Source organism: Cherax quadricarinatus, unplaced genomic scaffold, assembly GCF_038502225.1.
Source record: "Cherax quadricarinatus isolate ZL_2023a unplaced genomic scaffold, ASM3850222v1 Contig200, whole genome shotgun sequence".
Taxonomy (NCBI): Eukaryota; Metazoa; Arthropoda; class Malacostraca; order Decapoda; family Parastacidae; genus Cherax; species Cherax quadricarinatus.
Window position 1 is genome coordinate 1 of NW_027195226.1, and position 14071 is coordinate 14071.

Consider the following 14071-nt stretch of genomic DNA (forward strand, 5'->3'; position numbering starts at 1 on the left):
ACAATCTTACGCAGTCTTATACAATCTTAAACAATCTTATACAATCTAATACAGTCTTATATAATCTTAAACAATCTTATACAGTCCTATACAATCTTATACTTGTGTGAAATCCTCACGTTTATTTTATATATTAATTTATTAAAAGATGTTAAGCCAGTAAGGTTTATTCATTGTTGCATAAAGATGTTAAACCAGTAAGGTTTATTCATTGTTGCATAAAGATGTTAAACCAGTAAGGTTTATTCATTGTTGCATAAAGATGTTAAACCAGTAAGGTTTATTCATTGTTGCATAAAGATGTTAAACCAGTAAGGTTTATTCATTGTTGCATAAAGATGTTAAACCAGTAAGGTTTATTCATTGTTGCATAAAGATGTTAAACCAGTAAGGTTTATTCATTGTTGCATAAAGATGTTAAACCAGTAAGGTTTATTCATTGTTGCATAAAGATGTTAAACCAGTAAGGTTTATTCATTGTTGCATAAAGATGTTAAACCAGTAAGGTTTATTCATTGTTGCATAAAGATGTTAAACCAGTAAGGTTTATTCATTGTTGCATAAAGATGTTAAACCAGTAAGGTTTATTCATTGTTGCATAAAGATGTTAAACCAGTAAGGTTTATTCATTGTTGCATCAAGACGTTGTGGCTGACTTCTATGCCTAATAATATTTTATTACAAGTAAAGTGCATTATCTCTGTACTGAGTAAAATAAATAAAAATATATAAATTTGAGCCGCACATCTGGAGGCAAGTAACAGAGGGTAGGCCTGGAACCAAACTTTTGTTGAGGTTGTGGTTCTGGATAGCTGTTACACCTCGGGTTGTGGTTCTGGATAAGTGTTACACCTCGGGCTGTGGTTCTGGATAAGTGTTACACCTCGGGCTGTGGTTCTGGACAGGTGTTACACCTCGGGTTGTGGTTCTGGACAGGTGTTACACCTCGGGTTGTGGTTCTGGACAGGTGTTACACCTCGGGTTGTGGTTCTGGACAGGTGTTACACCTCGGGTTGTGGTTCTGGACAGGTGTTACACCTCGGGCTGTGGTTCTGGACAGGTGTTACACCTCGGGTTGTGGTTCTGGACAGGTGTTACACCTCGGGCTGTGGTTCTGGACAGGTGTTACACCTCGGGTTGTGGTTCTGGACAGGTGTTACACCTCGGGTTGTGGTTCTGGACAGGTGTTACACCTCGGGTTGTGGTTCTGGACAGGTGTTACACCTCGGGTTGTGGTTCTGGACAGGTGTTACACCTCGGGTTGTGGTTCAAGACACGTGTTGCCCATAGGTTGTAATTCAACACACATAAACAAACAACTTTTTTGGTAGCACACTCAGTTCACACACTGAGGTCCGTGGTTCGATTCCCAGTACGGGTGGAAACATTAGGACGTGTTTCCATAAGACACCTGCTGTCCATGTTCACCTATAACCAAAATAGGTACCTGCGTGTTAGTCGACTGATGTGGGGGCAAAATTGACCTAATTTGACCGAAATCCTCTGCATAACATGGGGCTTTCTATATAGTAATATGTCATTGATGTCATCTAGGCCTGTATACCATGTACATGTATTTGTAGAAATAATAATAATAATAATAATTATTATTATTATTATTATTATTATTATTATTATTATTATTATTATTATTATATCCTAGATAAGTCTCGGTTCTTGAGCCTTATTTACCCCAAACACGTTTGTAATAAACATTAACTCAGGACTGAAAGTATTCGTAATATAATTTCCTAATTGTTTAGTCACGTCTGTTTAACCTTATGGGTGACATAAAACTTAAAGTTCTCAAGTGTTAAGGGAAAATAACTTTGATGTTGTAGATTTGAACTTCCAGAGAGCTAATGGAAAAAGAGGATAATGACATGTCTGGAGAAGAGGGTAAGAATCTACTACATTGTATCGTCGAGAATGTGTAATAACAGAAAACAAGATAGCATCGTGGGTCTTAATACAAAGTACAGTAGGGCCCCAAAAAAGTCTTCAATTAACTTAAGGCTGCACGTCACCTAAATGTCGTCAGTCAGTGTTCTTTAATCAATAATGTAGCCAAGAAAATAATATCTAGGTGTATATATATACTAAAGTATACACCAACCGGTGCGTATGCACTGCTGCTTTAGTGCATATATGCCATACACTCCATACACACCATATACACCATAAACATCATACACACCATACATATACACAGCATACACATACACGTCATACAAACAATACACATCATACACACCATACCTATCCTACACATTATGTCATACACATCATACACACCATACATATCATACGCATCATACACGTCATACACATCATACACATCATAAACACCATACATGTCATACACATCATACATGTCATACACACCATACATATACACATCATACACGTCATACACATCATATACATCACACACACCATACATATCATACACATCATACACGTCATACACATCATACACACCATACACATCATAAACACCATACACGTCATACACACCATACACGTCATACACACCATACACGTCATACACACCATACACGTCATACACACCATACACGTCATACACACCATACACATCATAAACACCATACACGTCATACACACCATACACGTCATACACACCATACACGTCATACACACCATACACATCATAAACACCATACACGTCATACACACCATACACGTCATATACATCATACACACCATACACGTCATACACACCATACACGTCATACACATCATACACATCATAAACACCATACACGTCATACACACCATACACGTCATACACACCATACACGTCATACACATCATACACACCATACACATCATAAACACCATACACGTCATACACACCATACACGTCATACACACCATACACGTCATGCACATCATACACGTCATGCACATCATACACACATACTCAGCAGGATATAATCAACTCTTGATCGACTTCTTCACACAGGTGTAGCGGCTCACTCCAACACTTGTTTTTTTCTTAAGAAAAACTGTTACTTTTCAAATGTAAAATTTTAGATACGTTAGAAAAAATGAGGTTTGTATATTAAATCAATTTTATCACGGCTAAATTAGGTTCCAAAGTTTTCTTGCAAAATTTAAAATTTGCATACAAATTTCATAAATTAATTTCACTGTTCTTCCTTTGGGATCCCTAAAAAAAATGGAACATGTATAAGTCAAGAACCGTCATTTTTTTATATTTGATTTCACTTAATATTTTATTTATGTAAACCACGGAATGGGTGGGGTTCGAACTCATGCCAGTGCGTTTGTTTTAGGGTCGCGTTTGAACCCGCGCCTTGGGTTCAAACGCCACCCGTTCCGTGGTGTGTAAGGGTGTTATTACGATTTCGTTGGTCATTTACTTATGTCTCCGTCACGAGTACTTCAAAAGTTAAGATTTTTGTTACTGTTGCAGGTTGTGGCGACGATGATCGTAGCTCTAGGACCCTTGGCAACGGGACTGGGTAAAGGCTACTCCTCCCCCGCCCTCGCCTCTATGCAGATTCCTCCCCCCATCAACAGCAGTCACTCTCACCACTTCAACATCACGCCAGAACAGGGATCCTGGATTGCATCTTTGTCGCTCCTGGGAGCCTTCTTCGGCGGCATCCCTGGTGGGCTGGCTATGAGACTGGGAAGAAAGAGCGTACTGGCAGTAGTATCGCTGCCTTTTGCCCTATCATGGCTGCTGACAGTGTTTGCCTCAAGCGTGTATATGGTATACGCCTCCTCCTTCCTGTGTGGTGTATGGTCGGCGGTAGTGTCTCTCGTCACACCAGTTTACATCAGCGAGATCGCCCACCCTGAGATACGCGGCTGCCTCTGCTCAGTAGCTAAGCTCACAGCCAATATAGGCATGCTACTCTCTTTCGTACTGGGAGTGTATCTCGAATGGCGTCAGCTTGCTTTGGTGGCCTCCATAGCGCCAGCACTTCTCTTCCTAGCGCTCATGCTCATTCCTGAGACACCAAGTTATTTGCTGTATCGTGGACGTGAAGACGACGCTGCTACCTCCCTCTCATGGCTGCGTGGAGGACTGGATATCACGCAAGAGCTCGACACCATGAGAGCCAATATAGACGCGATGCGGGAAACAACGGAAGTTACTTGCTACCGGGAGTGGCGTCGAGACCTGATTAAACCCGTGTTGATTACCTGTGGTCTAATGGTTTTCCAGAAATTCAGTGGAGCGAACGCCTTTAACTTCTATGCTGTTCCAATCTTGACTGAAGCCTTCGCGGGAATCAACCCTTACAGCGCTGCAGTGGTGGTGGGTCTTCTACAAATTCTTGCTGGAATGGTGTCCTCAGTTCTTATTGACACGGTGGGTAGGCTACCATTGCTAATTGTATCAAATCTTCTGATGTCGACAGCACTAGCAGGCTTTGGTACATTCTTATACGTCACGGGCAGCATTGGCGGTGGAGCAGGGCCAGGTTTAGATTGGATTCCTCTTACTTGTGCCTTGATATTCCAAGTAGCATTTGCGCTGGGAATATCACCTATCGCGTGGATCTACATCGGCGAATTGTTCCCGTTGAAGCATCGCGGACTAGGAGCCATCGCCAATTCCGTCAGCTACGCCTGTTCCTTCGCGAGTGTGAAGACCTTTGTGGACTTCCAGTTACTGTTGGGGCTGTACGGTGCCTTTTGGCTCTATGCTGGGATCTCGCTCATAGGCCTAGTCTTCACCGTGGCTCTGGTCCCGGAGACGAAAGGCCGTGGCCTACAGGAGATGCAGGAGATATGTGCCCCAAGGGAGTACACACCAATGTACAATGAGCAGGGAACGCAGAATAAGTTGATATGATAAACTGTTGTCTCGTGTTGTATACAGTGGTCTGTGGAAGATCAGTGAATATACACCAGAATGTGTGTATCTTTTAATGTATGTGCACCGAGAGGTGCGTATATCTCAGTGTAGATACACCGAGAGGATTATATCTCAGTATATATATACACAAACGGTTTACTTTAATCCCTCTTTTAGGGATTAAAATACTCTAGATAGTGTACAGTCCAAATGCAGCATTAATGACCCCCTCGTGAAGTCTACATACTTTACACCTAACAAAAAAAAATTGTCTGCGGAACTGATATCGCAGCAGAGGGAAGCCAGGACAGAGGGCGGGACTCAGTATGCAGCAAGGATGCTGGACTGTGTCTGGTTTATCTCGTGTGTGTCTGGTTGAGGAACAGCAGTGTGCATCTCATTGTCTCACCACATCATGGGTGAATGTTGATGCAGAGGCTGATTCCTGGAATACGAAAAGGTGAACTTTTGTTTCGTAAAAAGGGTGGGCAACCCAGCTTTGGTATGTCAGTAGCTATGTAACCACGGGTATATGACACAGGTACACCAGAGACTGTTTAAGTACTGATACCCAACACCAGTACAAGCAACAGTTGTTTTAGCAGCGATACCCAGCACCGGTACAACCAGTAGTTGCCTTAGCACCAATACTCAACAACAGCACAACCAGAAGTTGCCATAGCACTCCTACCCACCACCGGTACAACCAACAGTTGCCTTAGCGCCCACACCCAACACCGGTACAACCAACAGTTGCCTTAGCACCCACACCCAACACCGGTACAACCAACAGTTGCCTTAGCGCCCACACCCAACACCGGTACAACCAACAGTTGCCTTAGCACCCACACCCAACACCGGTACAACCAACAGTTGCCTTAGCACCCACACCCAACACCGGTACAACCAACAGTTGCCTTAGCACCCACACCCAACACCGGTACAACCAACAGTTGCCTTAGCACCCACACCCAACACCGGTACAACCAACAGTTGCCTTAGCACCCACACCCAACACCGGTACAACCAACAGTTGCCTTAGCACCCACACCCAACACCGGTACAACCAACAGTTGCTTTAGCACCCACACCCAACACCGGTACAACCAACAGTTGCCTTAGCACCCACACCCAACAACGGTACAACCAACAGTTGCTTTAGCACCCACACCCAACACCGGTACAACCAACAGTTGCCTTAGCACCCACACCCAACAACGGTACAACCAACAGTTGCTTTAGCACCCACACCCAACACCGGTACAATTAACAGTTGCCTAATTAACGAGCCCCAGCACCAGTCACCACTGGTAGCGTAATCACTGAGCTGGACATAAAATGAAAACTCGCGTCAGGAGGCTTGTTATTTCATGACGAGAAAAAAGACATCTCTACCGAAGTTGATCTTGTACCCAGATACCCTTGAAACGACTATATTTTCTTAAATAAGAATAATAATAGCCACAATAACGTGGCTGGAACAATTAACAGCTAACACACACTTTGAAGAGGAAATGTTACACGTTACGGAGTGAAACATCAAAGCTCTTCGAAACGTGCGTTAGTTGTGGACTATTTTCTTATATTCGTGGCCTTCGCGTTTTGATTTTGAGAGTAAGAATATTTTGTGTAAGAAAGGTTGAATACATTGTAAATAATGTACATAGTCATCAAGTCTAAGATGTAATTTATTAGCCAGCACGGCTAGGATGTATATACGTAGATAGGCTTTCATTTTCTATGTCTCAAAGTAATTTGTAACACTTATTCTGATAATAAAAGAAAACATGAAGTTAATAGTGTTTGATTCTTTCCTGAACTCTGTAGAGTGTTTGATTCTTACCATATATCTGTTGTATCGAAAATGGTATAAAATACCGACAGTTGATGAGTAAGACACATGTGCAACACTTGCGTATCTTTATTGTTGAAACGTTTCGCCTGCACAATAGGTTTCTTCAATCAATTACAGAGGCAGTAGGTGTACTAGTGAAATGAAGATGTAATCAGTCCACCAAATTTGGAGAAACAGTATGAGAGGTGGTCAGTCCCTCAGCCTGAAGAATTCTGGAACGATATGCAGCTGAAGAATGAGAATGGAGTCTTAAATACTGTCAAAGACATCTCGAAGACGTTGCAAGGGACGGGATTTACTATTAGAAGCAAGAAGGCAAAAATTGAGGACCACAGCAGAAAGCTAGGTCCCTCTGGAATTCAAACCGTCTCACTCGTAACTCATAACTACTACTAGAAATAATAGTAGTAGTAGCAGTAACAGTACAAAAGAACGAAGGAGCACTGCAGGATTATTATTATTATAATCAAGGGGGAAGCGCTAAACCCGGAGGATTATACAGCACCTGGGGGGGGATGTGGAAGGCATTCAGGCTTAATTCGGGGAACTGGAGCACAGATCCAATTCCCTAAATCAAGAGCCCCTCACCAACATCAAGGAACCTTCCTTGAGGGGAGCACTGCAGGAGAGCTACTGACCCACCCAGGCAGGACTAATGATAGAGTAATGAGAGTTTAATTACATTTCAAGGTAGTGGAGACTGACGTATCTCAACACTCTGACACTTGTCACCATGGTGGTGGCAGAGAACAACTGCAATGAGCCTACTGGTCCAAGCTACGAAACAAAACGAAGCAAGAAAGAGAAAAGTCAGATGACAGGGAAGGCAAAGAAAATGCAGGAGACTTGTCCAGAAGAAAGGAGAGGAGGAGGAGGAGGAGGCAAAGATCAGGTCAAGTCACGTTTGTTCTGAAGATTAGACCATTTGGCAATGTACTGAGAAAGGCAGGCAGCTAGAGAAGCAAAGCCAGGAATAAGATTCACATTCATGTCCACCGCTCTGTAGCAAACTATCATCTTTCCGTTCACCGTGAGCCTATGCACATTGGGATGTGCATTCACTACTTTTCTTACCAAGCTCCTTCTCCCAAGAAAATAATTTTGTTTCTCTCTTTCTCTGTGTCCTCCGCGTCTGTAATTCTCACTTTCTCGACTCTGAAATCTCCGCTCTTCGTAGCTCTTTCTCTCGCCTTGGCTATCCACAGGATAGATATAAACTAGCCACTACCATCCATAGGATGAATATTGGTTGCACAATAAACTAGCCCCTACGGTCTACAGGATGGGTATAGGGTGCACAATAAAGTAGCTACTACCGTCTACAGGATGGGTATGGGATGCACAGTACACTAGCCATTAGAAAAAACTAGTTGATTCGGCGGCAAAATCAAAATCATACAGCTACATTCTAGCATATCAAAAGCAATAATCATCGTTTTGACAGAGAAATAACAGAAATAATCTATTACATAAACTCAAGTTACAAATGGAAAATTGTAGAGTTAGCCAAGATTGGAGCTATCTTAAGTTTTAAGCTGTCATAGTGTAGAAGTGGCCTCGTTACGAGGATGGCAGCGGGTGTAGCTCTAAATATTATAAACACAGAAACAAATGAATCTCCTGGTCGTAATTCAAGTCACTAGCCAAGGAACGAACCAAGCTATGGCAAACACAAAGGTAGCTTTTTTGAGTATTGAGTACCTGTATGTTCCCACCACCAATATTTACAATATGTACAGAGCGCAATAGGGCAGAAGAGTGGGCAGATACCACACAAATGAGAATTATAATAAGTGAGGGAGCACAGTGAGTTCACTCACTGCTATTGTCTAATAACTCAAACAAAAGAGATCAATAAGCGTACTCAGCCGCAGCAAATGAGTGTGTCTCCAGACCAGGGAATTAGGTATTACGCCAGTTTTTCTGGAGTCAACCTCTTCACCCAGTTCACGGATCTTAAGCCCCAGAGATCTTGATGTTTTACCTACATATTTCCTCTCCATCCCTTATATGGAGGGGAGGGTTCCTACAACTACACCGTAACTGCCAACTTGTCCGATTAGATGAAACTCAAGAAGTGGTTGTATTATTAACCTCGAATAAAATGTTATATACTCGGAGTACGTCATGCTTGAGAAGGCTGACACAACTAGTTCAGCTGATCGTGTGACTTATCTTTAATGTCACAAAACTGATCCTGGTTTAATAGCGAGTTAAACTCGGTAACTGCTGCTGTCGTGGTCCACCATGGTGACACTCAGACCACTGAGTCTAGCAGAAGTAAGCTAGTGGTCACTGCTGTCGTGGTCCACCATAGTGACACTCAGACCACTGAGTCTAGCAGAAGTAAGCTAGTGGTCACTGCTGTCGTGGTCCACCATGGTGACACTCAGACCAGAGTCTAGCAGAAGTAAGCTAGTGGTCACTGCTGTCGTGGTCCATCATGGTGACACTCAGACCACTGAGTCTAGCAGAAGTAAGCTAGTGGTCACTGCTGTCGTGGTCCACCATAGTGACACTCAGACCACTGAGTCTAGCAGAAGTAAGCTAGTGGTCACTGCTGTCGTGGTCCACCATAGTGAACTACGACACTATATGCTTTATTGCCCACTTATTGAGTAATATAGAGACAGTATAATAACATTTGTGATACTATATCAAGATATCTTATTAATTTGTGATACTATATCAAGATATCTTATTAATGAAAATAAGATACCAAGCATATTAAGTAAATTTCCTAAATTGGCTAGCGACAGATAAGTCAACCGTAGATATAAATCTAAATGAATTCCTGTAAACCATTTTGGGGCCTAGTTCCTAGGCCTTTTGTATATCCATATGCTCTTGCACTACCCTCCACAGGATGGATATGGTGTGCACAATAACCTAGCCACTTCAGTGGCAAAATCTAAATCTAATCCACACTCTCACACACAAGGCCAAACCATACCACGGGCGGGGTTAGAACCCGCGATCAGAGAGTCTCAAAACTCCAGACTGAAGGACAGGAGGCGCCATACCATAGCTATATCTAATTTTCATTTAACTAGACCCTGAAGGCTATAAGAAACAATATATCACAATATGGTAGCACTGCAAAAAAAAAAAGTCACAATATTGATGCATCCTGAATTTATTTTCATTGACGTGGAAGAGCCAAAGTCTTAGGAATAATAAAGAATAAAAAGGCATAATACCGCGACTTTAACAAAAACACAAATAACCCTCACATAGGAGACTTGTTAATGGTCCAAGACGGACCGAAACATCGTCATAAGTTTCATTCTCCTATGAACTCCCTTGCAAGGGAGTTCAGTCAGACCTAATCCCAGAATGGACATATATACATTGTCGAGACATGAACAATATACAGTGTGATCAGCTCTTAGCTGCACTGTATAACTGTCAACCTGCACTCACACAAAATACCTAAAATTCGCCACTTAGAGGCGGCTACTCGTCCAGTTCTAATACATCCTGAATGATACAGGGTACCATACCATAGCTGCAATGAGTCACATTACGGGAACGTGTTGAGTGATGCAACATAATAACTCACTGAATGATACTAGCACACAATAACATAGCTATAACTAATCCCAACCTACACTCACCCTGAAGAACAAAAGGCACAATACTCTAAGTAACAAACCGCGTCATGGCTACCAAAATAAAATACCAAGGAACGTTGGTCCCGTCCTGCCTGGACATAAAACATCTGCTAATGAGCAGGAAAAATATGTGAACCAGACTCGTGAGGTCAAGGCAGCGGTGGATAACATGGCTTACCTCACGTTCAATCAAGTGTGTTCTTAAGATTATTAAACAATTGACTAGACAATCCTGCCGGCCAGAAACAAACAGAAGCACTCTGGAAACTAGTCACAGGCAACCAGCCAGAGAAACAAAGCTGGGACTGACTCACCACACAGACATTAATTCGTGATTCTGAAGCATCAAGACCGCTGGTGAAGGCAAACTTACATGCAGTCAGTCCCTTAGTACTCCATGAACATGTATATTAACTGTGTGTACACCTGTGCGTGTACACACATGTGGTAATAACGTATACTATCTGAACATGCCTAAGAGCAAGTTATCTATTATGAAATTTGCAGAATCAAATTTACACACAGTCCTTTCACAGTTTCAGGAGCAGGTATGATAGGGGACCAAGAGACCAGGAACCAGTATAAGTCGGTAAATTTGGAAGTTAAGAAGTGGGTCCAGGACGTGCTTCCTTAAGGCACCTGCTGTCCATGTTCACCTATTAGTAAAATAGGTACCTGGGTGTTAGTCGACTGGTGTGGGTCGCATCCTGGGACAAAACTGAACTAACTTAACGGAAATGCTCTGCATAACAAGGAGTTTTCTTTGTAGATGAATGGTTCAGAGAACCGACATGTTGAAAAATTAGACACATGTGCAACTCTTGGGTATCTTTATTGAGGAAACGTTTCGCCACACAGTGGCTTCATCAGTCCATACATAGGAGAAACTTGAAGAACAGGAGGAGAATGAGGTAATCAGTCCCTCAACCTTGAGTCGATGTGTTCAGTCCATCAATCTTGATGGACTGAACACATCGACTCAAGGTTGAGGGACTGATTACCTCATTCTCCTCCTGTTCTTCAAGTTTCTCCTATGTATGGACTGATGAAGCCACTGTGTGGCGAAACGTTTCCTCAATAAAGATACCCAAGAGTTGCACATGTGTCTAATTTATCAAGGAGTTTTCTACATAATAGTATGTCACTGATGTCAACTAGGACTGTATACCTTGAACATGTCAAAATAAAGATTATTATTATTTTTATTATTAGATCTTAGGCTTGGCTGGTTAGAATATTGTTAATAAAGATATGTATCTGAGGAACTAAGTGTGGAAGAGAAGAAAGTGACAGAAGTGACGAGGGTTGGAACTCAATGTAACCCAGAACTGAAGCTAGCAGGCCAGCGCGCCATGGGTTCCAATTCCACCCATTGTTTGCAATCGTTTTATTATCATTTCATGTCAGGAGACAATAAATCAAAACTCGTACCTATGAGGTTATAAGTACGTATGTTATTTATGTCTAGACATACGAATTATGTTAAGTTTTAATGTGTTTATTCGTGTAAGAATTATTACAATAATAGCATACAATACCGACAAGATGAGGAATTAGACACATGTGCAATACCTGGGTGACTTTATTTGTAGACGTTTCTAGAACCAGCGGCTTTATCAATTCGAAACAGAGATGATGTATGGGGTTATAAAAGTTGTTCTCTGGGTAGCATTGAAAATTTGTTGGGTAGATATTTTTGTGAGTGAGTTTGGGTTTGAGAAGAACTTACCTAGCATGGACCAGTAGGCCTGCTGCAGTGTTCCTCCATTCTCATGTTTTTAACAGATGATGAGGTAGTCAGTCCTTGTTGAACTATTCTCAGAAGATACCCAGACGGTGCATATGTCTAATTCTTTTTCTTCTTTGTACGTTGAAATTCATTCTTATGTTAAGAACATACGAAAGGAGAAACACTGCAGCAGGCCCACCGGCCCATACTTGGCAGGTCCCTGTCAAACCCAAACCCACTAAAAAAAAAATATTCGCCCAACCCATCATCAATGTTACCCAAACAATAAGCTTTGATAACCCTAATAACTCATGCGCAAGTCCCAAAATAATTTAGAAAACTATAATAGGGTGGCATCCTGGGCATGAAGTGTAACCGCAGGATACGCTGGGCTTTGAAATAAGCTGAGGTGGGATAACAACTCTTAGTCTATGTCAACTTTGTCGATTTTTTATGGAGGTCGGAGAACAAAGAAGACCGGAGACGGAGTATAAACCGAGGGGACCGAGACTGCTAACTTGCAGGTGAAGCTGGTAAGCAGGCGAAGCACGTGAAACAGGTACAGCAAGTGAAACAGGTGAAGCAGGTGAAACAGACGAAGCAGGTGAAGCAGGTACGACATAGTCATAAAGGAACGAAACTAGTGAAACCGGTAGTACGCAGTTAACGGGGCCAGGAGCTGAGAGACAATCCCTGGAGCTACAACTGAGTTCACATACACACACACACAATTGGAAGTAGAAGACTCAGATGAGTCACAGGGATATTTGGAAGTATTTATTCAGTCATAGAGTTGTCAGGAAGTGGAACAGTCTGGAGAGTTATGTAGTGGAGGCAGGATTCATACTTAACTTTAAGAAGAGGTATGCCAAAGCTTATGGAGCAGGGAGATAGCGAACCTAGTAGCGACCAGTGAAGACCCGGGGCCAGGAGCTATGAATCGACCCCTGCAACCACAATTAGGTGAATTAGGTGAGTACACACACACAAGCGCACTACTGCAGTACACAGCCACAACAAGACACTAGCAGCTCATCAAGCACTTGAAGAACTCCAGACGCCTGTAACAACAACACTCACACATGGAAGACACGAGGAATATAAAGATTGGCTGAGACAACTGCACCTCACATCACCGCAGAGATGAACCAGAGGAAACTTGACCACGATATATAAGATACTCACGGGATGGGGACGGGCTGACTCAGCTGTAGATGTTTTGGTGCAGGATCCTACTGATCAAGGTCCCAGGTCCGAAACGTTTTCAAGTATGTTCTAGCGTTTTCCTCATTTGACTTAACAGCACCTCACATTACTACAACTACGAGGAAGTAGAGGAGACCTAGTCACAACATACAAGATACTCATAAGGTAGAAAGCTGTTTACACAACTAAACATTGCTACATATATATGGAACTAGAGGAGCCATGTATTGTTGAAAATGGTATAAAATACTGACAAGTTGAAGATTAAGACACATGTGCAACAGTTGGGTATCTTTATTGTTGAAACGTTTCCCCTATACAGTAGACTTCTTCAGTCAAATACAAAGGGAGCAGTAGAAATGAAATAAAGATAAAGATGAGAGGAGCCATGTTTACAATATACAAAATACTCATGAGGTATGGAGATAAGCTAAGACAACCACATAGCACATCGCTAATCGATACAAAGATAAAGCAGGGGAGACATAACCAGGACATAAAATATACTCAGAGATATCAAGAGAGCAAGCAGACTCACCAGCATTGATACTCAGACAGACTCACCACTGACTAGGTCATCTTGTGTATTAGACACAAGAAGAAGAAGAAAGGTTAAAAAGTATAAAAAAAATAAAAATAAGAAAAAGGAAGAGAAGAAATAAGAAAAAATGAAGAGAAAAAATAAGGAGACCACTCGAGGCAATAACCCAGAAAGGTGAATAATAAGCCAGAATAACTCAAGAAAGCCAATTTACGTATCTGTTCCTTAGGCCCTTCCTCAGGATGCGACCCGCAGTAATCCACTGCAA

The 14071-nt window shown here is 42.1% G+C and overlaps 1 protein-coding gene across 1 annotated transcript; it reads left to right on the plus strand.

Annotated features, from left to right (window-relative positions):
- The first annotated feature begins 3458 nt into the window (after positions 1-3458).
- On the plus strand, positions 3459-6650 carry LOC138851253 (facilitated trehalose transporter Tret1-like). Its single transcript, XM_070080179.1, has one exon. It carries the CDS (start codon positions 3473-3475, stop codon positions 4853-4855), a length of 1383 nt encoding a protein of 460 aa, XP_069936280.1. The 5' UTR covers positions 3459-3472; the 3' UTR covers positions 4856-6650.
- The last annotated feature ends 7421 nt before the right edge of the window (positions 6651-14071 follow it).

Coding starts and splice junctions, on each gene's coding strand:
- LOC138851253 (XM_070080179.1), top strand. CDS start 3,473: ATGATCGTAGCTCTAGGACCCTTGGCAACGGGACTGGGTAAAGGCTAC.